The 27,079-nt window shown below is 48.7% G+C and overlaps 2 protein-coding genes and 1 pseudogene across 5 annotated transcripts; 1 reads left to right on the top strand and 2 right to left on the bottom strand.

Annotated features, from left to right (window-relative positions):
* Nucleotides 1-112: 112 nt before the first annotated feature.
* Nucleotides 113-9,163, bottom strand: LOC117185803 (annotated as a pseudogene).
* Nucleotides 9,164-12,760: 3,597 nt separating this feature from the next.
* LOC108159284 (nucleoprotein TPR) lies at nucleotides 12,761-24,465 on the top strand. 4 transcript variants are annotated; one of them, XM_033397116.1, is made up of 5 exons: nucleotides 12,761-12,958; nucleotides 17,231-23,348; nucleotides 23,400-23,668; nucleotides 23,728-23,846; nucleotides 24,054-24,465. In XM_033397116.1, exons 1-5 carry the CDS (start codon nucleotides 12,808-12,810, stop codon nucleotides 24,333-24,335), a joined length of 6,939 nt encoding a protein of 2,312 aa, XP_033253007.1. In that variant the 5' UTR covers nucleotides 12,761-12,807; the 3' UTR covers nucleotides 24,336-24,465. The 4 variants fall into 4 exon arrangements, with proteins under 4 accessions (XP_033253007.1, XP_033253009.1, XP_033253006.1 ...); XM_033397118.1 differs by lacking the exon at nucleotides 12,761-12,958 and adding an exon at nucleotides 16,347-16,566 and having other exon boundaries at nucleotides 23,403-23,668; XM_033397115.1 differs by lacking the exon at nucleotides 12,761-12,958 and adding an exon at nucleotides 16,347-16,566.
* A 14-nt stretch (nucleotides 24,466-24,479) lies between these two features.
* Nucleotides 24,480-25,706, bottom strand: LOC117192438 (40S ribosomal protein S23). The gene is made up of 3 exons (XM_033397119.1): nucleotides 25,610-25,706; nucleotides 25,035-25,194; nucleotides 24,480-24,797 (listed from the first exon to the last, which is right to left on the bottom strand). The coding sequence occupies exons 1-3, from the start codon at nucleotides 25,611-25,613 to the stop codon at nucleotides 24,530-24,532; spliced, it is 432 nt and encodes a 143-aa protein (XP_033253010.1). The 5' UTR covers nucleotides 25,614-25,706; the 3' UTR covers nucleotides 24,480-24,529.
* Nucleotides 25,707-27,079: the final 1,373 nt, after the last annotated feature.

Genomic DNA, 27,079 nt, shown 5'->3' with positions numbered 1-27,079 from the left:
TGTTCCACCTTCACATTGACATCGATATGAGATGCGATTCGATTTGATTGGATTCGATTAATTTGACTGTACTTCTATAGCACGTGGCGCGTACTTTCTACTTTTCTTCGATGTGCGATTCGATTACTTCGACTATACTTTATTCATCTTCGCTTTATAAAACTTCTAAACATTGTACAATTTATGTTGTTTGGATAATCTATATGGGGGTGGGGTTCAAAAAGGGACAGGAAAACCTAAACCACTCACTAATCTCTAGTTACCAAAAATTACATATGTACATATGTATAGTATGCCGATCCTGAATCAGTTGCTGTAGCAGGTCTTGCGCACTCCGGCCAGGATGTTGCTAATCTCGTCGTCCTTCCGCTGCTGTTGCTCGAAGACCATCTCCCCGACTCCCACTCCAACCATGCCCCCGGTCCAGGGCCAAAGTGATGATGATGGGGGTGCTGTTGCATGGCTGCTGGATTCGAGGTCACTGTCTGAGCAGGAGGCGCTGAGACAGAAGGAGCAGGTGGTGTCTGGTGTGGAACCTGCTGCTGCTGATGTGTCTGCGTCTGGGACTGGGCCATGCCCTCGTATCCCCCATAGTTACCGTAGTGGAGGTAGCTGCTCTGCATGGCTTGCGTTCCATAGGGACCGGGCGCCGTCTGCTGGAAGGGCACCGCCAGCTGCAGCGGGAAGGCCGCCAGGCCGGTGGGGGCGTACGGAAGCTGGGTGTAGTAGCTCGCTCCGCCGGATCCATGGGCCGACAACAGCATTGCATTGTTGTACGCCTCCGCCTCGTAGTCGTCGTAGTTCTGATTTGTGTCCGGGTACTTGAGGCACTTCTGCGACGCGGATCCGTCCGAGGCGTTGTCCTTGTGTTGCTCGGCGGAGCTGTAATCCAGGTCGTTGCTCTGATAGCGGAGAAAATCCTCGTACTGCATACCGTAGGCATTGGCGCTGGGATTCGAATGGGGATGGGGATTGGAAAGATATTCGTTGGCGCCCAGCAGGTTGCTGCAGTTGTCCGACATGGACACGGTGTAGCCGCTCATCTCGCTGGCGGAGACAGTCACAGAGGAGGCAGAGGACGTAGCTGTGGATGTCGCCAAGTTACAGTGCTGCTGTAAGACTCCCCCAACGCTGCCACGCATCGAGCCCTCGTCCTCTGATGCGGACACTGGCGGATAAAAGGTCCCCTTCACGGAGTGCCCATGATCGAGCAGCCCGCGATTGTTGCACGTTACGTACATGCCTCGGGCGGCCACCACCGCCACCGAAGTGGGGGCCAGCGGAGAGGAGGCGGCGTACAGTCCCTGCTGTGCCTGTGCCTGCGCCTTGCTTTTTTCCTCCGCCTTGGAGAGTTTATCCTGACGCGCCTTGGCCGCTCGACTGGTCGGCGGCTTTGTTAGCTTCTTGAGCAGCAGGGAGCTGTCGTAGCTCCCAACGCCTCCCGTGGGCGAGGACTCTGAGAGCAGGGCGGGTGGGCAATTGGCGGCGAGCGACTCGATCTGCTCAGTGCTGTTCGCATTGCTGTAGCAGTCCACGGGGCTCGGAGAATACGTGGGCTTCAGCGGCTGCTCGTACTGATTCTCGTTCTGGTTGGGATTCTGGGGCGTGGAGGAGCACCTGCTCTCGTCGGTGGGCGTGGTATAGCTGGAGGAGGCGGTGGCCGTCGTCAGCGGCGGCGTGGAAAGCTTCGGTCTTGCCTTGCCCCCTCCTGCCCCGGCGGCACGTGAGTTCTCTGCCTGATCCTTGCCTCCCGGCTGCATGGAGCGCAGCTTCGACTGCTTGCGGCGCCTCGGCCTGTACTTGTAGTTCGGATGCTCCGTCATGTGGATCACGCGCAGGCGCTCCGCCTCCTCAACATACGGCCTGCGGTCCTGCGGCGTCAATGAGCGCCATTTCTTGCCTGGAACGAGATGAGGAGAAGAGATTACAGATCCCTCATAGCTGACATTTTGGACGAGCTTAAGCTATGGATTCAGGGAATGATTAGACGCTCACCCAACATCTTGCTGAGGTCTGCGTTATGCAGGTCGGGATTCTCGTCGGCCAGCTTCTTGCGCTCGATCTTGGCCCAAACCATGAACGCGTTCATCGGCCGGCGGATGCGCGACTCTTTGGCACTTTTTGACTGGTTTGCGCCGGGCCTGTACTTCAGATCGGCGGCCATGGTCTTGTGCCTCTCCAGATAGCCACATTTGGGGGCGCACAGATCGCCCTTGTAGTCGTAGCTCCACATGGACGCGGGCTCGATAGGCGAATGCGAAGCGCACTCCTCCATGGAGCCCCCACTCACCATCCCGGGATGTGGATACGACAGAAACTTGTTCAGCACCGAGGAGCATCCACCGCCACCCAGCAGCGGTATGTTGCTGCTGATCAGCGACCCGGACGCACTGCCTCCACCTCCGCCCACATACGCACTCGACACCATCGGCATCGGGGAGTGGCTGTGCACCGAGAGAACCGCCTCGTTCAGCGAGTGCTCGTTCTCGTAGCCGGAGCTCTGTATGGCTGGGGAGTGCAGGCTGGGCGAGGAGTGTTCACTGCCCTGGCGCACATGGTAGAGGCCCGCCTCGCCCGCACCATCGTGCATCAGGCGGCCATCCGTCGTCAAGTAGCCTCCATGCTCCGGATAGTCGCTGCCCGTCGATGTACGCGAGATGTGTGGATATTTTTTAAAGCTGCAAAATAGTTGGGGAAATGATATGGTTGATAGATTGGTGGGAGGTATGGGTACTCTCTTAAAGGGAAAGAGGGCCTAAATAAAGTTTTTACAGAATGGGCTATCATATATATTCGAAGACTGATGTGGACCAAATCTCTTGGTATTCCTCAAACTATGACTAATAACGACTCTGATATGTCTGTAAAACTGACATCTTTATCTATGCACTGTATCCAAAAAAAAACAATAATTTCACTCGTAGGTGACTAGGGTTGTCATCTATCTGAAAGACAGCTTCCTCTGCATGATTTCTGTATGAAGAGCAGTGCTTTGAACTATTCTATAGAACAGTGAAAGGTTAAGCCCAATGAAGAATCCACCAAATTTACAAATATCTAGACGAATCAAAGAACGCACCCAATCCCGACTATGATGGAGTAATCCCTTCAAACAAGGCGCGTCCGCACTCTGTATATCGCATTCATGATCATTGTTAATCCCTGTCCCCAGGGGCTACTGCAGGAAATTACGTACCGCCGGCAAACAGGGCCGTCGCAATGTTCCCTATAATGATATTTAAAAGGGCTGCTAAATACGATGACAATTTTCGCGTTGCTGGCACGCACAGGGCGATACAAACACAAAGGGCAGGGAAGCTCTGAGGAACTTTGCATTTATCAGACACCAGAGAGACACACACAGAACTAGAACTGGAACTCGGACTCGGACTCGAGTCTGGCAGGGGCAGGGCCCTGGATCGGCATGGATCCCTTGCTGCTGCGATGCGCTCCTTAATGTCAGCTGACATAAATGTAAATTGGGCGCGTGCCCAATTATTGTATTATCAAAGGAGGCCGCCCCGAGTAAGCAAAGAAGCTGGAGCTCATGGGCTGGCAGAAGCTGGAACTGCGACTGCGACTTGGAATGAGGCTGTGGCTGTGGCCCACGGCCTGGACCAGACCAGGTTCTTGGGCCTTTATGCATAACTTTTAAAAGTTGCGACATATCGACTCATTTCAAAGTAATTCGCCTTCCAAGAATTCAGGCGGAGCGCGAGCATGGAGAGCAGATCCGAAGACAAGTTTAAATATTGCCAAAGCTCCCGATCTCGATTCCGATCCCCGATTCCGGTCGCTCCTTTGGGATCTGTTTCGGTTTCAGTATATGCGTTCGTTCGTCCCTTCCTTCCTCGATTTGTTACCGTTTGAATTTATTGCTGCCCACTACACTTTTGGTCTATTGTGTGCCCCAAAGCGGTAGTCCCATCCAGAGAGCCAGAGCCAGGGCTCAGAGCTCAGAGCCAGGCTGCTGCTTCTTTTGCCTACCTACAACCTCTGGGCCTAATTGTTAGCCATGCCATGGTTATGGACTCTCGACTCTGTCTGTGCCACAACTAGACGCTCTAGTTCCGTGGACTTTCTTCGATGCAGCAGCAACAGCAGGAACAGCAGCAAAAGCAACAGCCGCGCAGTCCATTGACAATGCCGACAAAGTTGCAAATTTTTTGTTAGCCAAGTCTGTACCCAACCCATACCCTTGCGACCCTCCCTCCTTAGCAGACCCGACTCCAAGTCCAGCCACGGGATGAAGTCTCGATAATTTATTGAGGGTTTTCGGTGACGTCGTTACGTTTTTGATATTCGGTTGCGGCTGCCGCGGCTGCGGCTGCTAAATACTTCGCCGCCGCCGATACGCCGATCCGCCGTTGCAAAGGGGCACACAAAATTATATCGTCCAGGCCCTACCGTCCGTCCATCCGACTGTCCGACTGTCGGCCCGCTGTCCAACCTGTCCAAAACTGTCGACTGTCTGGTCGGCTTCGTTTCGTTTCGGTTCTGGCCGCAGTCTCAGTTTCTGAGTCTGGCTTTATCCTAAGCGCGCTCACGATCCACGAAGCTACCAAGCTCCAAGCTCCTGCAGATGCGGCTTAGCCGCTGCTTCAGCTTAAGACTCTGCTCTGCTCTGCCCCATGCCACAAGCCTGCTGGAGGACTGCTTAGCCATGGCCCTGATTTTAAAATAGGACACATACAGTGGCCAGTAAGTTGGCATTTTTATGCGCGCAAAATGTCAACATCTTTGCAAAATGCCACATATTCCACATTGCGGCCAGCCGCTCTGTCCGGGCTCTGTCTGTCGCTGCCCCTTCTACTTGCCCCAGTACCCTGTCCGTTGTCCGTTGTCCGCTGTCCAGTGTCCCCTGTCCGTTGTCCAAGTACTCGATGTCCAGCGCCAAGTTGGGGACTGTGGAACGTTTTGTTTACGACAAGAGCGACTTCTCTGGTGGCTGCAACCGGAGTCTGAACAGGGGGAGGAAGCGGCCGATGCCCTCCCTGGCTGCCACAAAAGTGGGCAACTCCTCCCTTTAACAAGCCTCGAAGCTCCACTCCATTCAGGAGCCGTACTGGAGGCCGCAACCAGAGCTGAAGCCGAAGCCCTATTGATCTGGAGAGTGTCAGGCGCTTTAGCATATTGTGATTCATGGGACGCTCTGCCGCGCTGCTCAAGACAGCCTTTTCAGAAGCCCCTACCTTTCCCCCTTTCCCATGTGCTCCACCACACACAGATACAAAAATAAATACAAATAGCAGATCATGGATGGAGGACAATTGTCAGAAACAAAGAGCGTCACCCGGTCAGCATTCTCCTTAATCTATATTTTCCATATTCCTGGCTAATTTTAGAAAAACATTCTGGGATTGACATCACAGGGATTCCTGCAAATGGGACAGTAATTAAGACAGTCCCACGGTCATGTCGGACTGCGAGGGAAAAGCTGTCATTAACTTTGTCTAGTCCTGCGACCCGAGGGAATGAAAATGGCGAGTATTCAGGGTCTTGACAACAATTGGACAGATTTGTCTCGGGTTTTCTCTCTACATAATTTGGATAGCGGAAGAGCAGGGGGAAAGCAAACAAGCTGAGCTCAAAAGCTGTCATACACCCTTTCAGTTGAATGATCATGGGATCACTTGATTTAGAGAGTTGTCTTTCCATTTCATTATACATTATACATCGACTAAAACTATATCGAGACAAAGCACCTTCGAAGCAGGTGTTCTTTCTATCTATCTGGTTATTAATCAAGTATTTGCATAAAACTAACTAAAGAATGTACAAGTCCGTTCCAACTACAATTATCAACAACCATCGGATAGCTCATCCCCCCGGAAACCCATATCCTGGATCTATGGTAACTTTGGCAAATCATTTGGCGCCTCGCCAGCGATCGCATTGGTCGCGTTGTAAGCGGTGCGACAAGGTAATAAAAGCCATTTTGGTTTTCGGCCGCATTCAGAGGCAGAAACGGAGTGGAGTCGGAGGTGGGTGTGGCCAGCAAGCCTGCACAAGAGGCATCTGCCTCGGCTCTCCATTTGCTCCATTTGCAGTCTATTGGCTGCCTGCAGCTGCAAATGCAGGCGCCCCGGACCGAATACATTTGTTCCCAACAGCAACAGCTAACAGCCAACAGATTTCTGTGGCTTACAGAAGAGGCCAGATACCAGTTTCGTTTCAGCCAGTTTCAGTTCCAGTTGAAGCTGCGGCTGCGTCTGCTGCTGTGTCTGGCTCTGGGTCTGGCTGTGACTGCAGCAGCGGCCCAGGTGTGATGTACTTGAATAACTTAACGACGCAGTCGCAGGCCCAGTGCGAGTGCCAGGCCACTGCCAGGCCACTGCCAGGCCCCTTGCCCCAGCGATGAGTTGTCGGGCGATCGGCCATTTACGCATACATACATATGCATGGAGCAGCTACATGCAATACATACACATATAGTAGCGCGTGTCTGCCTGTGTGTGCAGTCATCTGTATGTAGATGCTGCTGACCAACCAATAAGCATAAACAGCCCCAGCATCCGTTCCCGAAGAGCCGCCATCTTAGCTTTAATGAACGTGTAACAGCTCGAAGGTACGCGCTGCGCTACCTGTGCTGCCCAACGAATGGGATCTGTACGCACAGTGAAAATGGAGGCGCATATATCTGTGTACAGCATATAGGGGATACAACACATAAGGGCCCCCCATGCCACATAATTAAACTAATGAAGCAAGCGTTCATCATCATCATCATCACTCTTCGGATTCGTTCGGCTAATGACGTTTATTGCTGCTGTCGTCGGCCGATCCGTGCCCCTGCATCGTGGCTCTCCGCTAAAGAAACGGCGAAGACCCAGTTCTCACACAAGCGATTTTAAGAGCATAAAAAAGATACAAAAACTGAATGGATTTTAGCACGCACACAAACACACATACACCTCCCACAGATACACCATATACACGGATACTTGGTTAAGACTCCCTCGCAGCTTGAGCGGCCCTAAATTATATGGATGGCTTGGAAATGGAGGTGTATTCCACTTGTTCATGCATATACGAATAAGTAGAGTAATTGCATATCGAGAATCTCTACTTAAGCAGTCCGAAAATTAGTGGCGAACAGACCTGTAAGTCGTGTAGCAAAAGGGTTTCGCCATTGGGGAGTCCCACACCGGATCTTCTTGGGTTTTTTGAAGAGATTATACTTACAGTTACCCTCTTAATGATATTACATTGGTCATTGGTTTTACATCCCATCTGGTCTTCGAAAGTAGGCGGTCGAAAAACTAAGAAGTTCTCATGAAGATCCTTTTAAAAGTTTCCTTTTACAACGCGAGTGTTGAATAGTTTTAATATTAAATGGATTGGTCCATTCCGCCTTTAAGATTATATATTTGTAATTTTTTCTTCCAAAAACAATAAGTCCTTAACAAAAATACTGAAGGAATGTTATCATAGATAGGATAGGGACAATAAACCACTTACTTGAAGATTTCATTTGCTTAAATCTGTACACCCCAACATTCCTGATGCTCTCGTGTAATCTTATTAGCCAATTCACATGTCGATACTTGATTTAAATGCATGAAAAGTTAGAGAGAGATTCCAGAAAAAAACCATTTGGAATGGCCTTTACGTCAGTGAATAGTTTTAGTTCCTGTCTCGAATGGGGAAATCCAGAAAAGAGCCAGTATCAACTATGTCTGCGAGTATCTCACCTAAGACGTCACACAATTTCCATATATGTATGTATACTTTCCAGGAATCGGTGTTATGATTGGAAACTAATAGGAAGTCTTATTTTAATTGGAGACTAATAGGCGCAGATCGAATTTGTTAAAGTTTGAGATTTCCTCCGCACCGCCAAGGCCCAAGTCCCAATGAAAACTTAATTAATTGCCAAACTTGATGGAAAATCCATATACACAGCTGGTTGTTTATGGCTCATTGGATTTTATTTTTTTTTTTTATGTGGAAAACTATTTAGATTGGGTCTGGAGTTAGCAGAGTTTGGGTAGATCGATGCCTTGGCTTGATTTATGTGACTGCCATAAGAGATCAAATTGAATGGCATCGCTTCGCTTGAATACGAATTGATTTGTGGCCAATTCCAAAAGGAAGATTCCAACAATGTGACGAAATATGCGACAAGCTTTCGCCCAAGATCACTTGGGGCATCGCTTAGATGTTCCCAAATGTCTTTCGAATTTTGTGGGGATTTATCAAATCGTTTTCATCAGTATTTAATTTCGTTTCATGGCTTCATTTCCATTCATAATTTCAGCCAATTTGTAGACGAAAGTTTCCCGTCGGAAACCGCGGAATCAGTCAGTCACATACATATGTATGTACATATATGCACAGACATACTATATATCTATCTATACATATGTATATACCTACAACTATTAAAATCTCATGCGTAGCTATCAAGCTCTGTAGATCGCAGCTAAATCTTTTTAATGGTCAAAGCCGCATGACCCAAAATATACAAAAATTAAAACTTCTTGCGGACTTGCCCTCTGCATACACACTTTTTCCCAGGGCGATCCACCCGCGTTCGGACTTAGCCCGGTCGGTCTCTTGGTTTACTTTCCACTTGACCAATTTCGAGCCCCGTCCGAAGACGTTCTTAAGTTATTCTCGTCCAGCCATTTACATATTCGTGGCGGAGAGGAGAGGAAGGAAGAACCCGTACAGTGGAGCGAGAAGCGGGTACAGACACAAGTGCAAGTGCTGGGGCCCCGCTAAGGAGAATCTAAGCAACTTCTCAGGCCCTATATATAGCCACTATATACCATGTACCTCTGAGCATATGAAATCCCCGTCGGCCTTTGGCTGTCGTGCCCGCTTTCTGTGCCTCTGTATCTGTATCTGTGTGAGCGACCAAGTCTTGAAAAAGTCCCCTGTCATATGCTATGTATATGCCGATCTTTTAGAGAGAGATGCATACTATCGTAGAGCTAGAGAATTTCCTCACCACCACAGGCGCACTCTTTCCATTTTTCATTATGGTTATTATCTTGCAGATATGTATCTTCGCTTCGGTTGGATATAATTAAATAGCGAGAAAAAAACTTTAGCATGGGAAAAATGTAAATATTACTTGTAATTTGTTAGCAGATGATGTGGATGTTCGTGATCATATGAGGGTTCCATTTTTATAAGGCAACAGAGACGGCGACGGTGTCCGTTGCGACTACGGTGAATGCTACGGCGCTCGTGGTAACGGTGATGTTGTTGTTGTTGTTGTTATAGTTGCAATTGTTGTAAAAGTTGTTGGTTCTGTTGTTGTTGCTAATATTGCTGTGGTTTTTGTTGCAGTTGTTGTTGTGGGAGTCTATGTTATTGAAGAAAATCTTCGTGTTGTTGAAGAAAACGATGGAATTGTTGTTTGAGCTACTATTGTTGTTGGAATTGTTGGTGGAGTCACTGTTGTTGGTGTGGGTGATGTTGACGGTAGCGACAATGATGTCGGCGGTGGTGGTGGCGCAGGCGGTGGCAGGTTGATGTTTCTCTTGCTGTAAGTGTTGGTGTTGTAGGGGTCTTTGCTGTTGCAGGGCCAGCAGCATTTTGCTTAATGTTGCATTATTCCGTTAGTTTTTTCCCTTAGTCGTCGGTGGGTTGTACGTTGGCTGGTGGCACGATGGCAGTTGCTGGGCCAAGCATTTAGCCCAGTTACAGTTCCAACCATAAATCTACTCATACGTTGTTGTCGCCACTGATGGCAGTCACAGGGTCTGTCTGTCTGCCTCTGTCCGTCTGTGTGAATTCTGTGTCTTTTCGCTGTCGGATTTGGTTGTGTTTCTGGTTCAGACCCTAACCCACATTTGGTCTAAGATTTCTCACTGCTGCGATCGGCTAATGGCTTGGACATTTTCGCACTCTGGGCACTCGCGAATCGGTACACAACTTTCGGAGCTCACACGGAGGTCATAGCCAAGATTTGGCCTGACAAACGCGTTTCAGATCGCAAGCTTCTGAGGGGACGCGACTAATGAGCGTATCTGTTGCTTAAAATCAAGGGCTTCAGCATTTCACAAACCGAAAAATACAGATACAATCGCACTCTTGGGAAAATGCACAGCACTACAACAAAACTGGGCCTATATACTCGCACCGATCTCTGGTATAGAGCCAGCGGCCAGGCCAGGCTGTATGTAGATATATTTATGATTATAACCGGAGACGGAGCCGTGGACCGAGATTGCGATTGCGATGCCGATGTCAATGGAAACGGAGCTTGAGACAGAGCTAAAGCTAGAGCCACATGAACCACGCTGATGACGAACCGCAAACCAACTAAACTCTGCCACTGCCCGACGCTCTCTCAGAGGTGAACCCGCTGCGATTTCGATGTGGATGTGGATGTGGATGTCGGGTCGGTGCCTCTGTCTATGCCTCAGTCGGTATCGATGCATAAGGCCAAAAAGCGAAAAGCTAAAAGCGCACGAGCAAAACCTTTCGCGCAGTCTTGGCCCAGAGCCGGAGCGACCAGAGAGTGGCAGCTGCTCAGCAAAGCGGAACGAGGCAGAGACAGCGTCGGGAGTCGGGAGTCGGAGTCAGAGGCAAGTGGCAGTGGCAGTGGCCAGGCGAAGTCGATCTCCCAGAGCAAGAGACAGAGCGGCAAGTTCTTTTGAATCGAATGAAGCAAACTTTATTTAATATTCGTTCGTTCGTTTGTTCTGTCTCTCTCTAACTCTCTCTCCCTCTCTGGCTCCGGCTATGGCTTTGGCTCTTACCTTTGAATTGGAGCCCCTCTCCAGCCAGAGTCAGAGTCTTTGCTTTGGCCTGGCTCTGAGTCTCACTTTCCGAGGTGGAAACCTGTTTCCCGTTCCATTTGTTGTGGGAGAGACGACTTTGCATTTGGTTTGTTTCAATTGGTGGAGGCTCCAATGTCGCTCTGTATATGTGTGTGTATGCTGTCCACAGATACACGTGCATGGGCTCTCACCCATACACCCATAGAAGCGTATGCAAATATTTTAATGTGCGGAACCTCTGGGGAAGGGTGTTATATGGCCCAACCAGGGGGTCTAATTGGCAGAGATTTTGATATTTCTATCAAAATTAGTATCCCATTTAGTTTTCTCTTAGATATTTTTCCCATTCCCCCACATCTTTCTCAACTCAGTCTCTAAAATAGAGCCATATTTATTTCCCATCTCACTCTCCACACACTCTCGTGGGGGTTACGGCCAAGCGATTGGTAGCCCGCTGGAGATAAGCTTCTAAATTGCATATTGCAACAACTGCTGGCAGCGGCCCAGCCAAGCCCAAAAGACAAACCTCCCAGAAGAAGAGAGTCGAGTACGAGTGAGGCCACGCGTATATGCCCAATGCCAGCACAGCCCCCAATGCCAGCCCCATCCACAGTGCAAACAGAGTTCATAATTAAGCGCCAGAATGCCGGGAATGCCTCTTGCTTCTTACCTTAGATGCAAAATATTTGTTTATCATATCGCGATAATTGCCGCCGGCGCTCGCTTCGGCTTCGGCCTCAGCCTCGGATCCGTGGCTCCGCGTGGATTTATGCGCATAGGGGCCAAGCCAGGCAAACGAAAGAAAAGGCCAAAAGCGGAGGGGAGAAACCGAACGCAAGCGTGTGCCGACCGCCTTCGAGACTAAAGACCAAAAACTGAGGATGAGACTCAAGATGAAGACCGAGAATGAGGATCAAAGCGTGCCTCGGTGGTGGGTACAAGTTTATTGGCGTGGCGTATGTGCAAATAGCCGCAGTTGGAGCTGATTGCCCAGATCGGTGCGCGGTCCGTGGTCCGCGGTCCGCAGTCCAAGCGAGGATCGACTTTTCCAAAAATGTGGGCGTGTGACACTTGAGCTGCTATCGTCAGCGAATCTCTGCCTAAATGCAGAAAAAGGAGAAAAACAAATTATTGATAAGCAGATCGCTGGTGCACTGCCAGAAACGATGTTGCGGGACGCAGCATCAAACCAGTTATTCCGTCCACCTTCGTCGTGGAGGTTTCTCCCAGTGCATGCTGCTCGCCCAGGTAGGTGCAGTTCGAGACTCGACTCTCTTATCGCAGATGAAGCCCGGCACACGTTGGTCCGGGGCCAGGCTGAATGAAGTACATACATTGATGGCTGTCTGCTGGCTTAACGTCTTGCAATGCTTGCAACAGCAACTGCGGTAGGTATGATTTACTTAGACAGTGTACTTCATCAGAAGGCAACACAAGAGCTCTATTTACAACCCATCAGTTGGATAACGTATCTATGTCCAAGAAACATTTAAGTTTCATAAGAAACTCAAAGATTTTGAATTTGGCGCGGAAATTAGTGCTGCCAGATAGTCACTGTAGCGTTTTACATTTTACAACACTGCAATCACGAGTATCGACCGTTTACGGTATTTGTAATACTTTTCGGTATATTTTGAGGTCAAAATTGAACCGACGGTATATTTACGGTATATCGGTATATAATGGTATATTTTGTCAATTTCATCAATCTATTAAATTTCATTTTAAACGTTATATAGAAATCCAATAAAAGCAGGTGTTTAAAATAGGCCAGTCAAGTAGAAAAATTATTCATGAATCGTAAAAAATTATGTGGGCATGGCTAAATGTGATATATTGCTAGGAATATGTAAAATTGAACTTGAATTCGTCAGTATATTTACGGGATATTTTTAAAATAAGACGTTGTATTTTGGTATATTTCTGATGGTAACACGGCATATTTCGATATGTTTCTGATGGTCACTCCATTTTTCGCTGTCCGCCTTGTCACAAAGATAATTTTATATATTTTCCATTAAAAAATTATAGTTTGAGTTCATTTATTAAACAAACATCCACTGCAAAAATGGATCTGTGCGGTCCACAATCGTTGGACCACATACTTGAACCCGACGAGTTAAATCTCGTGCCGGATAACTTGCAAAAGAAGTTGTCGGGGTACATTGAAAAGTTTGCAGATGAGTACTGCAAGAATCGTGCAGCGGCTAATCGTTTAGGTAAGTGTAGAATTCGGAAAAACGAGAATGCATATTATATGTTTAAACATTTACAATGGTTGCCGATGACATTGTGTTCGAATTTGCAAAGCACTGGAGGGAGGTTTGCTGGCGGCTAGCCAAAAGTCTGTGGCTGTGTGTCTCAACAAAAATGGATGATATAGCCAAAATCAATTCAGAGTCGGTTAAAGTTAGTGCATATGCGTAGGCAATGCCTACGTATGCATTTTTGTTTTAATATTTATTCATAAGAAAGCATTTATATTGCAGTTACAGTTCCAACCATAAATCTACTCATACGTTGTTGTCGCCACTGATGGCAGTCACAGGGTCTGTCTGTCGGCCTCTGTCCGTCTGTGTTAATTCTGTGTCTTTTCGCTGTCGGATTTGGTTGTGTTTCTGGTTCAGACCCTAACCCACATTTGGTCTAAGATTTCGCAATGCTGCGATCGGCTAATGGCTTGGACATTTTCGCACTCTGGGCACTCGCGAATCGGTACACAACTTTCGGAGCTCACACGGAGGTCATAGCCAAGATTTGGCCTGACAAACGCGTTTCAGATCGCAAGCTTCTGAGGGGACGCGACTAATGAGCGTATCTGTTGCTTAAAATCAAGGGCTTCAGCATTTCACAAACCGAAAAATACAGATACAATCGCACTCTTGGGAAAATGCACAGCACTACAACAAAACTGGGCCTATATACTCGCACCGATCTCTGGTATAGAGCCAGCGGCCAGGCCAGTCTGTATGTAGATATATTTATGATTATAACCGGAGACGGAGCCGTGGACCGAGATTGCGATTGCGATGCCGATGTCAATGGAAACGGAGCTTGAGACAGAGCTAAAGCTAGAGCCACATGAACCACGCTGATGACGAACCGCAAACCAACTAAACTCTGCCACTGCCCGACGCTCTCTCAGAGGTGAACCCGCTGCGATTTCGATGTGGATGTGGATGTGGATGTCGGGTCGGTGCCTCTGTCTATGCCTCAGTCGGTATCGATGCATAAGGCCAAAAAGCGAAAAGCTAAAAGCGCACGAGCAAAACCTTTCGCGCAGTCTTGGCCCAGAGCCGGAGCGACCAGAGAGTGGCAGCTGCTCAGCAAAGCGGAACGAGGCAGAGACAGCGTCGGGAGTCGGGAGTCGGAGTCAGAGGCAAGTGGCAGTGGCAGTGGCCAGGCGAAGTCGATCTCCCAGAGCAAGAGACAGAGCGGCAAGTTCTTTTGAATCGAATGAAGCAAACTTTATTTAATATTCGTTCGTTCGTTTGTTCTCTCTCTCTCTAACTCTCTCTCCCTCTCTGGCTCCGGCTATGGCTTTGGCTCTTACCTTTGACTTGGAGCCCCTCTCCAGCCAGAGTCAGAGTCTTTGCTTTGGCCTGGCTCTGAGTCTCACTTTCCGAGGTGGAAACCTGTTTCCCGTTCCATTTGTTGTGGGAGAGACGACTTTGCATTTGGTTTGTTTCAATTGGTGGAGGCTCCAATGTCGCTCTGTATATGTGTGTGTATGCTGTCCACAGATACACGTGCATGGGCTCTCACCCATACACCCATAGAAGCGTATGCAAATATTTTAAGGTGCGGAACCTCTGGGGAAGGGTGTTATATGGCCCAACCAGGGGGTCTAATTGGCAGAGATTTTGATATTTCTATCGAAATTAGTATCCCATTTAGTTTTCTCTTAGTGATTTTTCCCATTCCCCCACATCTTTCTCAACTCAGTCTCTAAAATAGAGCCATATTTATTTCCCATCTCACTCTCCACACACTCTCGTGGGGGTTACGGCCAAGCGATTGGTATCCCGCTGGAGATAAGCTTCTAAATTGCATATTGCAACAACTGCTGGCAGCGGCCCAGCCAAGCCCAAAAGACAACCCTCCCAGAAGAAGAGAGTCGAGTCCGAGTGAGGCCACGCGTATATGCCCAATGCCAGCACAGCCCCCAATGGCAGCCCCATCCACAGTGCAAACAGAGTTCATAATTAAGCGCCAGAATGCCGGGAATGCCTCTTGCTTCTTACCTTAGATGCAAAATATTTGTTTATCATATCGCGATAATTGCCGCCGGCGCTCGCTTCGGCTTCGGCCTCAACCTCGGATCCGTGGCTCCGCGTGGATTTATGCGCATAGGGGCCAAGCCAGGCAAACGAAAGAAAAGGCCAAAAGCGGAGGGGAGAAACCGAACGCAAGCGTGTGCCGACCGCCTTCGAGACTAAAGACCAAAAACTGAGGATGAGACTCAAGATGAAGACCGAGAATGAGGATCAAAGCGTGCCTCGGTGGTGGGTACAAGTTTATTGGCGTGGCGTATGTGCAAATAGCCGCAGTTGGAGCTGATTGCCCAGATCGGTGCGCGGTCCGTGGTCCGCGGTCCGCAGTCCAAGCGAGGATCGACTTTTCCAAAAATGTGGGCGTGTGACACTTGAGCTGCTATCGTCAGCGAATCTCTGCCTAAATGCAGAAAAAGGAGAAAAACAAATTATTGATAAGCAGATCGCTGGTGGATTGCCAGAAACGATGTTGCGGGACGCAGCATCAAACCAGTTATTCCGTCCACCTTCGTCGTGGAGGTTTCTCCCAGTGCATGCTGCTCGCCCAGGTAGGTGCAGTTCGAGACTCGACTCTCTTATCGCAGATGAAGCCCGGCACACGTTGGTCCGGGGCCAGGCTGAATGAAGTACACACATTGATGGCTGTCTGCTGGCTTAACGCCTTTACCATTCTGTTATGTAAGGGGCTGCTTTAGTTGTGTGCAATGCTTGCAACAGCAACTGCGGTAGGTATGATTTACTTAGACAGTGGACTTCATCAGAAGGCAACACAAGAGCTCTATTTACAACCCATCAGTTGGATAACGTATCTATGTCCAAGAAACATTCAAGTTTCATAAGAAACTCAAAGATTTTGAATTTGGCGCGGAAATTAGTGCTGCCAGATAGTCACTTTAGCGTTTTACATTTTACAGCACTGCAATCACGAGTATCGACCGTTTACGGTATTTGTAATACTTTTCGGTATATTTTGAGGTCAAAATTGAACCGACGGTATATTTACGGTATATCGGTATATAATGGTATATTTTGTCAATTTCATCAATCTATTAAATTTCATTTTAAACGTTATATAGAAATCCAATAAAAGCAGGTGTTTAAAATAGGCCAGTCAAGTAGAAAAATTATTCATGAATCGTAAAAAATTATGTGGGCATGGCTAAATGTGATATATTGCTAGGAATATGTAAAATTGAACTTGAATTCGTCAGTATATTTACGGGATATTTTTAAAATAAGACGTATTTTGGTATATTTCTGATGGTAACACGGCATATTTCGATATGTTTCTGATGGTCACTCCATTTTTCGCTGTCCGCCTTGTCACAAAGATAATTTTATTTATTTTCCATTAAAAAAGTATAGTTTGAGTGCATTTATTAAACAAACATCCACTGCGAAAATGGATCTGTGCGGTCCACAATCGTTGGACCACATACTTGAACCCGACGAGTTAAATCTCGTGCCGGATAACTTGCAAAAGAAGTTGTCGGGGTACATTGAAAAGTTTGCAGATGAGTACTGCAAGAATCGTGCAGCCGCTAATCGTTTAGGTAAGTGTAGAATTCGGAAAAACGAGAATGCATATTATATGTTTAAACATTTACAATGGTTGCCGATGACATTGTGTTCGAATTTGCAAAGCACTGGAGGGAGGTTTGCTGGCGGCTAGCCAAAAGTCTGTGGCTGTGTGTCTCAACAAAAATGGATGATATAGCCAAAATCAATTCAGAGTCGGTTAAAGTTAGTGCATATGCGTAGGCAATGCCTACTAGCATACGTATGCATTTTTGTTTTAATATTTATTCATAAGAATGCATTTATATTGCCTTTATATAGCGTCTTTCCGGCTTTTTGCACAATGGCTACGAGTTTTGCTATTTTTCTGCTGCGGGGGTTACACTGAAATTTGACAGACGCGAGCGGAGTTTATTTTTTTGTTTTTGCGCTTAAAAATTTTTTTCAATAAATCTAACTAATAAAAGTTAGTAAAATAGTCGTCAGCATGGATCTCAGTGGTCCACAGAGATTAGAAAATGTGTTTGCTCGGGACGAGCTGGAGCAATTGCCAGCCGGCATGCAGACAAAACTGCAGTCATATATCGACCAGTTCTTCGGGGAATATTGCAAAGAACGCGCTGCTGCCCACCGGCTCAGTGAGTTGTTTAGCAGCTATACAAGCATATGTTAATTTCCATTAAATCTTTTTCTCCTTAGCCGAATCTGAACAACAGCGGGAGGAGTTGCAGAACGCGGTCGAGGATTATAAGGTGAAGTTGTCGAATTTCGATCAAAATGTTAATGAGCTGCGCACCCAGCTGGACCAAGTTTCCGCAGAGCGTGATCATCTGCTGGAGACCGTCCGAAGCAACGAGCAGATCGCGTCCTCCTTCAGGCAGAAGAAGAACAGTATAATTGAGGAGCGTGACTCGCTATTGACGTTGATAGAACGTCAGAATGCAGAGCTAGAACGTCTGAAAGAGGATCTGCACAGCTACCGTCAGCAGTTGAGCAACGCCATCTCTGCCAAATACGAAGCCATTGCGCGCGTAGACGAGATCCAAAGCAAAGAGGTGGCTCTACAGACGAAGGAGCAGCGTATCGAGAACGAGCGTATCATGCTGCAAAATGAGATTCGGTTGCTCAACAGCGATCTTAACCGCAACAACAGCGAGCTGCAGAACATCCGCAGAGAGAACTCCCTGAACACAATCCAGATGGAGAACAGTCTGAGTCTGAAGTGCGATGCACTTCAAATACTACAGGCCGAGCATGCCCAGGTCGTGGAGGCCGTTGGCCAGTTGAACGAGAAGATAAGGGAGTTGACCAGCAACGCCTACAAGCAGTCCATGGCATCAGAAAAGTACGTTGCCATGTTAAAGAACGAGCTCGATGCCAAGAACAGGCTCTTTGAAATTTACAAGAGCACAGAGGATCAGAATCAGGCGGACAAGAACGAGCTATTGCAGGGCATCGCCGAGATGAAGCGCATGCTGAGCGAAGTGACTGAGCAGCTCGACAAGGTAGAGGCCGAGCTGAGTTCCACAAAGCAGCAGCACAGCTCTGAGCTAGCAGAACGCGATGCAACAATAACGGATTTAAGAAGGGAAATCTCCGAAGCAAATCGCTTACTGGCTCAGTCCAAGGGTCGAGGTCTGGAGGAGGCAATCTGCAAGTTGTCTCCGAGTGCGGCTGTTGCCAGTCGGGTTATCCATCCCGACTTCACGATCACCGAACTGTACTTGAAGTATGTCAAGGCCCTCGACGAGCTGGAGCTAGCGAATCTCGATAAGTCCAAAATGAAGCTGCACATCGAGTCCATGTATAAGGAGATCCAAGAGCGTGTCCCTGAGATTGAGCAGCTGCGTATTGATTTCGAAAATTTGAAAGAAGCCTACGACCATATAATCCCGGAGCGGGATGCACTATTTGAAAAGAAACAATGCCTAGAGGAGACACTGGAGACGGTAACCTTCGACTTGAAATCCATCACAAAGAAGAACCATCTGCTGGAAAAATCCACGAAGGACCTCGGCCGGCAGGTGTGCTCGCTGCTGGATGAGCTGAATTGCCTGCGTGCAGGAGTCCCCCACGTAAATCGCAACAGGTCGGGAGATAGCACGAGCCAATCAAACAATTTTGACGTCATTACCGATCAGCTAGTCACCTTTGATTCGATCGTCGAATTGCAGGCACAGAACCAGAAACTCTTGCAGTTGACGCACCAGCTAGCGCAGACAATGGATGAGCAAGAAAAAGAAAGGAATACGGAAATGTTGCAAATGGACAAAGAGCGTGGCAAGAGGGCCCAAGAAAGATGTTCCCTGCTGGAGGAGCAGCTCACGGAGAAGAACAATGCGCATAATCTTTTAAGCTCCAAGTGTGAGCGCTACCAGAAGTATTTCTTTGCTGCCCAAAAGAGACAGGGTCGTCAGACCGTCAATCTGGATGATTCGTCTGCGGATATGGATGTTAGCGAATCTAGCGAACACACTAAGGAAGAGGTCGGGAAGCTGGAGCAGCGCATACACAGTCTGGAGAAGCAGTTGGTGGAGGAGAGCAACAAATACGCATCGCTTAAGGAGAATTACGAATACTACACTAGCGAGAAGCGAAAGAACGACGCTCTGGCCCAGGAACAGTTCGATTCGATGCGCAAGGAAGTTCGCGAGCTGACATCCAACAACTGCAAGCTGCTGAATGCCACCGATTTCCAGAAAGAGCAGATCGATATACTTAACAGGAACATTGAGGCGTTCAAAAATCAGATATCGGCCCTTGAGGATCGAAACAGGAACTACGAAAAGACTATCATCAAGCACGAGCAGACCAGCTTCCTACTCAAGGATGAAACACTGGCGGCCCAGAAAAAGTCGGCTGCCGCCGAAGCAGAGGCCTACAATCTGCGGCAAGAGAACCGCTCTTTAAAGGACACGTCCGCCCGTCTGCAGATCGAGAAGGAGAGCTTCCGTCGGGATCACCAAAGCCAGTCGCTTTTGCTCAACAATTTGGAGTTTATCAAGTTCAACCTCGAGAGATCTGAGACTGAGGGACGCTTGCGCCTCGAGCAGCGGCTAGGTGATGCAGCTCGAGAGCTGGCTGCCCAGCGACGTCACCAGCAGGAGGAGCAGGAAAAATTCCAAGAGACTGTCACCGAGTTCAAGCGCCAAACCGAGACTGCCATCAAGCTGAAGGACGAAGAGAAGCAGCAAGCCGAGAAGTGGAAAGCAGAGCTCGTAAGTGTCCGCGAGGAGCTTGCCCAAAAGACGATTCAGGTGAACGATCTGAGCAAGAAACTGCAGGAGAGCCTGACGCCCTCGATGAATGAGAATCCCGTAACGGCAGCCAACAAAAGGGCCCGAGAATTCGAGCTCAAGTACAACCAGGCTGCGGTTGAGATTGAATCGCTCAAGAAGGAGCTGGCCTCGTTGCGGGCGCATGGCGAGCAGTTCTACAAGATGTCACAGACTGCCGAGGCCGAAGTCAAGCGCCTGCACGAGCTGCACTCCGAGATGGTGGCCAATCACGAGGATGAGATGAAGAAATGGAAGAACGCCGAGGGCGAGCTCAGGGCACGCATCGACGAACTGGAGGCCGAGGCCATGCTCTCGAATGTCACCGAACAGAGCAGGACCATAAACCAGACAGATCAGGTCAAGGCCTCCCAGGATGAGCTGAAGACTGTTCTTGAGAAGCTCACCGAATCGGGTCGCACAATCCGAACTCTGCAATCTGAGAACACGACGCTGGCCGAGTCGCTGCACGAAGTGGAAGTAAAGTATGCCCACGAAATGGTCTTGCACTCTACCGACATCCAAGACGTTACCAGTCTGAAGACTGACAACTTCAAATTGAGGGACGAGCTAAACCAGCTGAAGACGGGACGGGAATCGCTGCAGGCCGCCCACGACGCGCTGGTCAAGTCGAACGCCGAGGCCCAGAGCCTTCTGGAGAAGGAGAAAGAGGAGTCGGACAGGCGCGTGGCCGACTTGAATGCTCTGAATGCGACTTTGCACGATCAGATTGAAGCACTGGCCACAAAGCTGACGGCCTTGAGTCAGTCGGGTTCGGGTCAGGGTCAGAACAGCTCCATTCTTAACGAATCTCTGGCTATGGATGCCGACCAAAGTCTCAACATTTCCGGCATGGCTGTAGAAGAGATCCGCAGCAACGAGCAGCTTCTGAAGATCATTAAGTTCCTGCGCCACGAGAAGGATCTATGTGTGGCAAAGCTGGACATTGTAAAGGCTGAGAATGCACGCCTAGCGTCGGATCTCACCATTCAGCAGAAGAAGGTGGACGAGCTGAATGCCTGTCTAAACCAGGAACGCTCCAGGAACCAGACCAACGTGGTTTCGACCTCTAAGCACGCCGAGGTGTTGCGCAAGATCGAGACCCTGAACGCCATCACAGATAGAAATCGCATCCTGCGAGAGGAGCGAAACAGTCTCACACAGCGCGTGACGGAGCTGACTAGCCGCATCCAGAGTTTGGAAAAGGAACTGTTCCCGCTTCAATGCGGCAACAAGAAGCTAACATCGAAGATCGAAGAACTCAATTTGGAGAACACCTCGCTGCGCACCGAGGCCGTCAAATGGCGTCAGCGAGCCAATGTCTTGGTGGAGAAGAGCAATCGCAATCCAGAGGAGTTCAAGCGGATTCAGACAGAGCGCGAGAGCCTGGCCAAGCAGCTCACGGCTGAAAGGGAACTTAGCAAGAAACAAAACGAAGAGATTGGCTCCCTGAGGGCAGAGCTGCCAGCGCTGACAGGAAAAGTACAAGCCCTGGACGAGGCCCGCAAAAAGCAGATGGAGGAGTCCATAAATCTCCGGCAGACAAACACACGCCAGTCGCAGGACATCATGGAGCTGAAGAACCGACTGTTGCAGAAGGAAGAGGAACTGCTGAAAGCCACCGATGACCTGGAGACGAAGGAGAAGGCTCTGCAGGATAAGGACAGCAAGGAGTTGGCCTTGCGTAAGGTGGCCAAGCGCTACAGGGATAGCTACGTGACTCTCCAGGCGCAACAGGGGGGAGCCGACATCAGTGCCGACCTGGAGAAGGTTCGCTCCGAGCTGGAAGAAGTTGGCAACCAGTATAGAGCCGCCAAGGAGGAACTGGAGATGGTGACCACTGAAAACGATGCTCTCAAGAAACACCTGACTGAGCCCGAAAACGATTCCAATGCCGCCCGTCAGGATCACAAGGTAAAGGTGAACAAGCTCATCCAAGACCTTACAGTGGCCAGAACGGATCTGGTCAATCAGGAGGCTACCCTCGCCAGCAACAAGACCCAATACGACGAGACCGTCGCCCGCCTGGAGAAGGAGCTGCAGGAGAATATTGCCGCAAACAAGGAGGTCAACTTGCGGCTCACTCGAGAGAACGAGGCGCTGCACATGCGCATCAATCAACTCCAGCGTCAACTGGGCTCCCAGCAGTCGACCAAGCCCTCTACGAGCTCTGTCGCGGAGAAAGGAAATATATCAGAGTCCTCATCACCACGCACTGCCAATGTGAAGCCCATGTCGGGGTCGGCCACAGTGCAGCAGTCGGCTACTGTCACCCCCTGGCGTGGCGGGGAGACACCCTTGGCCAGCATCAGACCTATCTCCGTGCAGAACAGCCGGACGGCTGCCATCCTGCCCACCAGCCAGCAGCCGTCGGCGGGCAGTGCTTCGACATCCTCGTCGTCGACCTCTACCACATCTGCATCGGCCAGTGGCAGCAGCTCTGCCGTGGCCAACACTGCCCTAGTTCCCCCGCAGCAGCAGGTTCACACCACAGGCAGTGGAGCCTTGGAGTCGATGGCTTCCTCATCGCCCACATCTTCGCACACAGATTACATGCCGTCGACCAGCTCGGCGGCTGTAGCGGTGGCCGCCATTCCACCGATGGGAGCCACCTCCGCCGCCGAGAGTTCCCAAGAGGCGGAAAGCGTTCAGCATCCACAGCAAAACGATTCGCAGCTATTTACAGGAGGGTCTCAGCAGCAGGTCGTGGCCTTAGTATCGCCACGCGTAGAGGGCTCTTCGTCGACTTCTACTTCCACATCGACATCGACCTCCACACCGAATCCGACGGCGCCAAGTGTCCAGGATGCGAACAACCAGAGCCAGCAGCCCAGCACTTCTGGCAGCAGCAGCAGCTCCTCGACGGTAGTCAGCAGTCACAGCAGACACACGCCGTCCAGCAGCAATGTGACCACCACTCAGGGTGGCTGTTCATCCATTGGCATCAAACGTCCTCGCGACGTGGAAGGTGACTCCACCAATACAGAAGATGGGGTCCCAGAGAAGATGAAGCGGCTGCGTACTCCTATGCACAGCGAAGAGCTGTCCGCCACTCACATTGGAGACTCCGGGATGGACGTAGATCAGATGCCAACCTCGTCGCAGCGAGATCAGGAGGATGACATTCAGGTGGTGGACTCTGATGATGAGGACGTTGTCTTGGCGGATGCTGATGACGGCCCCGTCGATGGTGGCGAGGCCGATCAAGAGGGCTACGAGGATTCTTACGAGCAGGACAACGACATGGACAACGAGGGTGCGGACGATGAAAACGAAATGCCGTCCGATCCTCAAGACAATAACGAGGTGGATATTGAGGAGCAGCAACTTCAGGTCCAAGGGGAGAGCCAATTGCTGGACAACCAAGCAGGTGCGGCAGTAGTGGCTGCCTCTGCCTCTACCCAGGAGAACAACCAAAGCCAGGCTATCACCAGTGGCAGTGGAGACTCTTCGAATCCTGCAAAATTGCCACAAGCCGAGACCTACCCATGGAAGCAGGCGGTCGCCTCTACATCTTCGGCAGCATCTCGGCGTACAGAGAGGTAAGTCGGAAACTAATGTCTTCATACAGACGGTAATAGAATCCTTCCCAGTAGCTCCGTGGAAATTGTCAGTTCCCCGCAAGTGTCCAACTTTAGTGAGCAGCCAGTTCGTGTGGAGACAGCAGAGGTAGATGGAATCGCAGCGGTGGCTCCCGACGAGAGTGCTGGGCCAAGTGGTGATGGCGCAGCAGCCACATTACCCCAGAAGCCAAACGAGGCAGCCGAAAGCAACGCTGCCGAGAGTGACTTGGGCGGAGCAGAAGATATCTGTGAGGCTGAACGAAGCCAGGGTGAAGACTCCCAGCAGCTCGCAAATGAGAGTAAGCATATGCAGGCCATCCTCGATTGGGATATAAAGATAACCTGTTCACTTTTGCAGACCAAAATGTGGGCACAAGCCAGTCTGAGCTAACGGATAACAAGCCCAATCAGGCGGAAGGCAACGAGGGCACAGATGGAGTCTCCTCAGAGGGTGAGAAGCAGACAGTGGGTGTTGAGGTAAGAAGGACGCGCTTTTACCAAAGATAGCGTAATCTCTGACTAGTAGCCATGGCGTGGTTTCAGTTTGGTGAAACTCCTGCATGCGATAATTGAAATGCGACTAACATCAGTTGTTGTTAAAGTCCTTGCCCATATTTGCTACTAACTATTCCACCCCCTATTCGCTGCTGATCAACATTTTAACACGATCTATTCTCTTTAAAGGAGGAGGGACGCGAGGCCGAGGCCACTTTCCCGTCGGACAACACGCGATATCGCACGTTGCGCAGTGGCTTGCCAAACAACAACCGTAGGGTTCGCGGAGCGCGTGGAAATCAAAATTCGAACCAGAATCGGTCACGCATTGTGTGGCAAAACAATGCCAACATGCAAGATCAAGGTTCCTCCAGTAACCGTGGATACAACCAACCCCGCGGTGCCCGCACCCGCGGTCCTCGCTCTCGTCGACCACCGGCAAACAATTTCAACAACCCCGGACGATACTAGCAGGAACCAGGTTCCGGCGAATCCCCAGACGAAAGTGTGCTGACATGTCTGGCAGCGAACGCCGATTCTCCTACATTCACTTATATTTAAAAACTACATTTAAAGAAATTAAAATAAAGCCAATTAAATTTTCTTTTTTTATTTAGTTTTGTAAAACCCTAACTCTGTGTCTGGAAAAAGATTAGACGTATCATCTAAGATCTTGGGCGTTCCTTCTTCTCCTTGTAAAGAGCCAACAGAGAGACGTTGGCCACCTTGACAACCTTGAAGCGCACACCGGGAATATCACCGACGGCGTGACCCTTACGACCGAAACCGGCAACCAGGACTTCGTCGTTCTCCTCGATGTAGTTCAAGCTACCGTCACGGGGCACGAAAGCGGTAATCTTCTTTCCGTTCTTGATGAGCTGCACCCTCACGCACTTGCGGATGGCAGAGTTGGGCTGTTTGGCTTCAACGCCACTACAATTAAACAAATAAGAGTGGATTAGAATATATTTGTTAGATACAATGAAATACAAATGCACTTAGGTTCCTTTCACACTCTCTGATAGCACGCCCAGCATCTCACAGTATAATCCTGTGATTTGCGTTTCAGACCCAACAAAACACAAAAATATACTGCGAGGCGTCAAGACGCCGATTCTTTCGGCACACCTAGGAAAACACTTTGGAGATGTTCTGAGACCACGTACGTACACTTTCTCGAGCACAATACCCTTGGCGTGGGAAGCACCGCCGAAGGGATTGGCCTTCCATCTGGTGCCCAAATGAGCCTTCTTGTAGTCCTTGTCGGCCCAACGCTGGTCGCGACGATGGTTCACATGCTTTCTGGCTGTGCGCAGACCTCTTGGTTTGCCTGAAAACATTCAATTAATTGGATTAAATCGAGGTTCACTATGGCATCACAATGTAAACAAATGACAGTTTAGTCGGCTTTGACTTTGTGAGGTTAGATCGAATGAATCGTTGCAAATTTCATTTAGGAGACTATTATCGCTAAATATCACTTGCAATAGCTGCGTTGAGGTGTGTTCTATTGTCAAAACCAGATCGTAAGCCATTAGTTTGCACGATTCATTAGATTTCAACGGATTTTTGCAAACGCAAAATCCCAACTCTTTCAACTTTTTGGTAGGACCCAGTCTCTCAGGTTGTTCAACATAAATTCACTTACTGTTTTAGCCGTCCGACATTAACAACTCCATTTCTACACTGTTTTGCGACACAATTTGCTTGTTTCACATAAAAACTACTCTTTTTTGACAACTCACCCATGATTTTTCAACTTTCTCAGGCTGTGGCGGAAATAAAAGAAAGAGGAAGACATATTTGCCGTAGAGGTCGAGAACAATCGATGGCACTATCGATGGTTCAATGTTTCGATAGTGGACGATAGTGGTCGATAGTATGATTTAAATTTGTGCGCATTGGTTTATTTGTGGCGAGCATTGATATTCAATTGATACAAAAGAGAGAAATGAATCGCTTTTTTCTAAAAGTAATACACTTCGCAAGCAATTAGAAAGTATACGAAATTTTTGTCTAATTTAAGGCAAACGTCGCAGCTCTGCAGCGAATTGCGATTGCAGCAGCACCGACAGCGAAAAAAATTCTGCGACCGAATCGTGCTTGTACTGACAGCGAAAACATTGCATCTACAAGCAGGAGTTGCAGATCGAGTATGCGGTCGATGGAGTCGTATTTTAAAAGAGCTGTTGTTTATGGCACAAAAATTTTTAACAGAGATGGTTGCAAAAGATGTGCAGCCCTTTAGTATCGTTGAGAATGAAGACTTTATCAAATATTCCCAAGCTATGGATCCGCGATACAAACTTCCCAGTCGGACACCTTTGGGAGACGTCATGATGGCCAATCTCTTTAAAGAAACTTTGGCGAAATTGTCAACGATTTTGGAGGAGATTTCTGACATTGCTATTAAATGCGACTTGTGGACATCAAGTGCCATCTCGAGCTTGTTAACCGTCACGGGCCATTTCGTGCATGAATATCAAAATCAAAACCGCATCGTTAGCTACAAGGAAACTGAAAGATGCAACCAATCACTCAGCGCAAAACATTGCAGACACCTTAAAGGATGTATTGACATCTTGGAACGTCTTTGATAAAACGGTTTGCATTGAAACTGAAATTCTATCGTCCACTATCGATGGCGCCTACTATCGATAGTTCTCCACCTCTAATTAACGTTTTTGTTTTATATACCGACCTGTCAAACTCGCCCTATTTTCCAAGCTGCTTTCAAATGTAATTAATAAAGACCTTGTGTTAGATTGCATTTTTAAGGCCTATTCATGCATTTGATTAGGTGTTTGTAAATAAATCCTGATCCCAGTACCAGTTCTTGGTCTCTGTAGAAGGACGATGAGCTTCAAAATATCGTTTAAAACAGAGACTGACTAGTTTCTGCATTAATTAGAGCCTAGGATGACAAACATTTTCTCAGTTCTATAAGATCCACTTCCCCCAGGGTGTGTGATCATGGAATTAGCAACATGGAATGGGACTCATTTGTTGTGAACCGGGTGTTGCCAAAAATATCTCCCTTCGAATATTACAAGCTATATAGAGTTTAAAGCTTTGCCCACTAAGCTTTATCCCATCGATGATTACAATTTCTACAAAATTAACTACTTTTAATTACTTTTATGTATTGTATTTGGACTAAAAAACGGTTTCCAATTAATGTTGCCCGCAACATTGTGTATGGAATTGTTGTGAAC

Source organism: Drosophila miranda, assembly GCF_003369915.1.
Source record: "Drosophila miranda strain MSH22 chromosome Y unlocalized genomic scaffold, D.miranda_PacBio2.1 Contig_Y2_pilon, whole genome shotgun sequence".
Taxonomy (NCBI): Eukaryota; Metazoa; Arthropoda; class Insecta; order Diptera; family Drosophilidae; genus Drosophila; species Drosophila miranda.
This window is presented reverse-complemented; position numbering and strand designations above follow the sequence as displayed.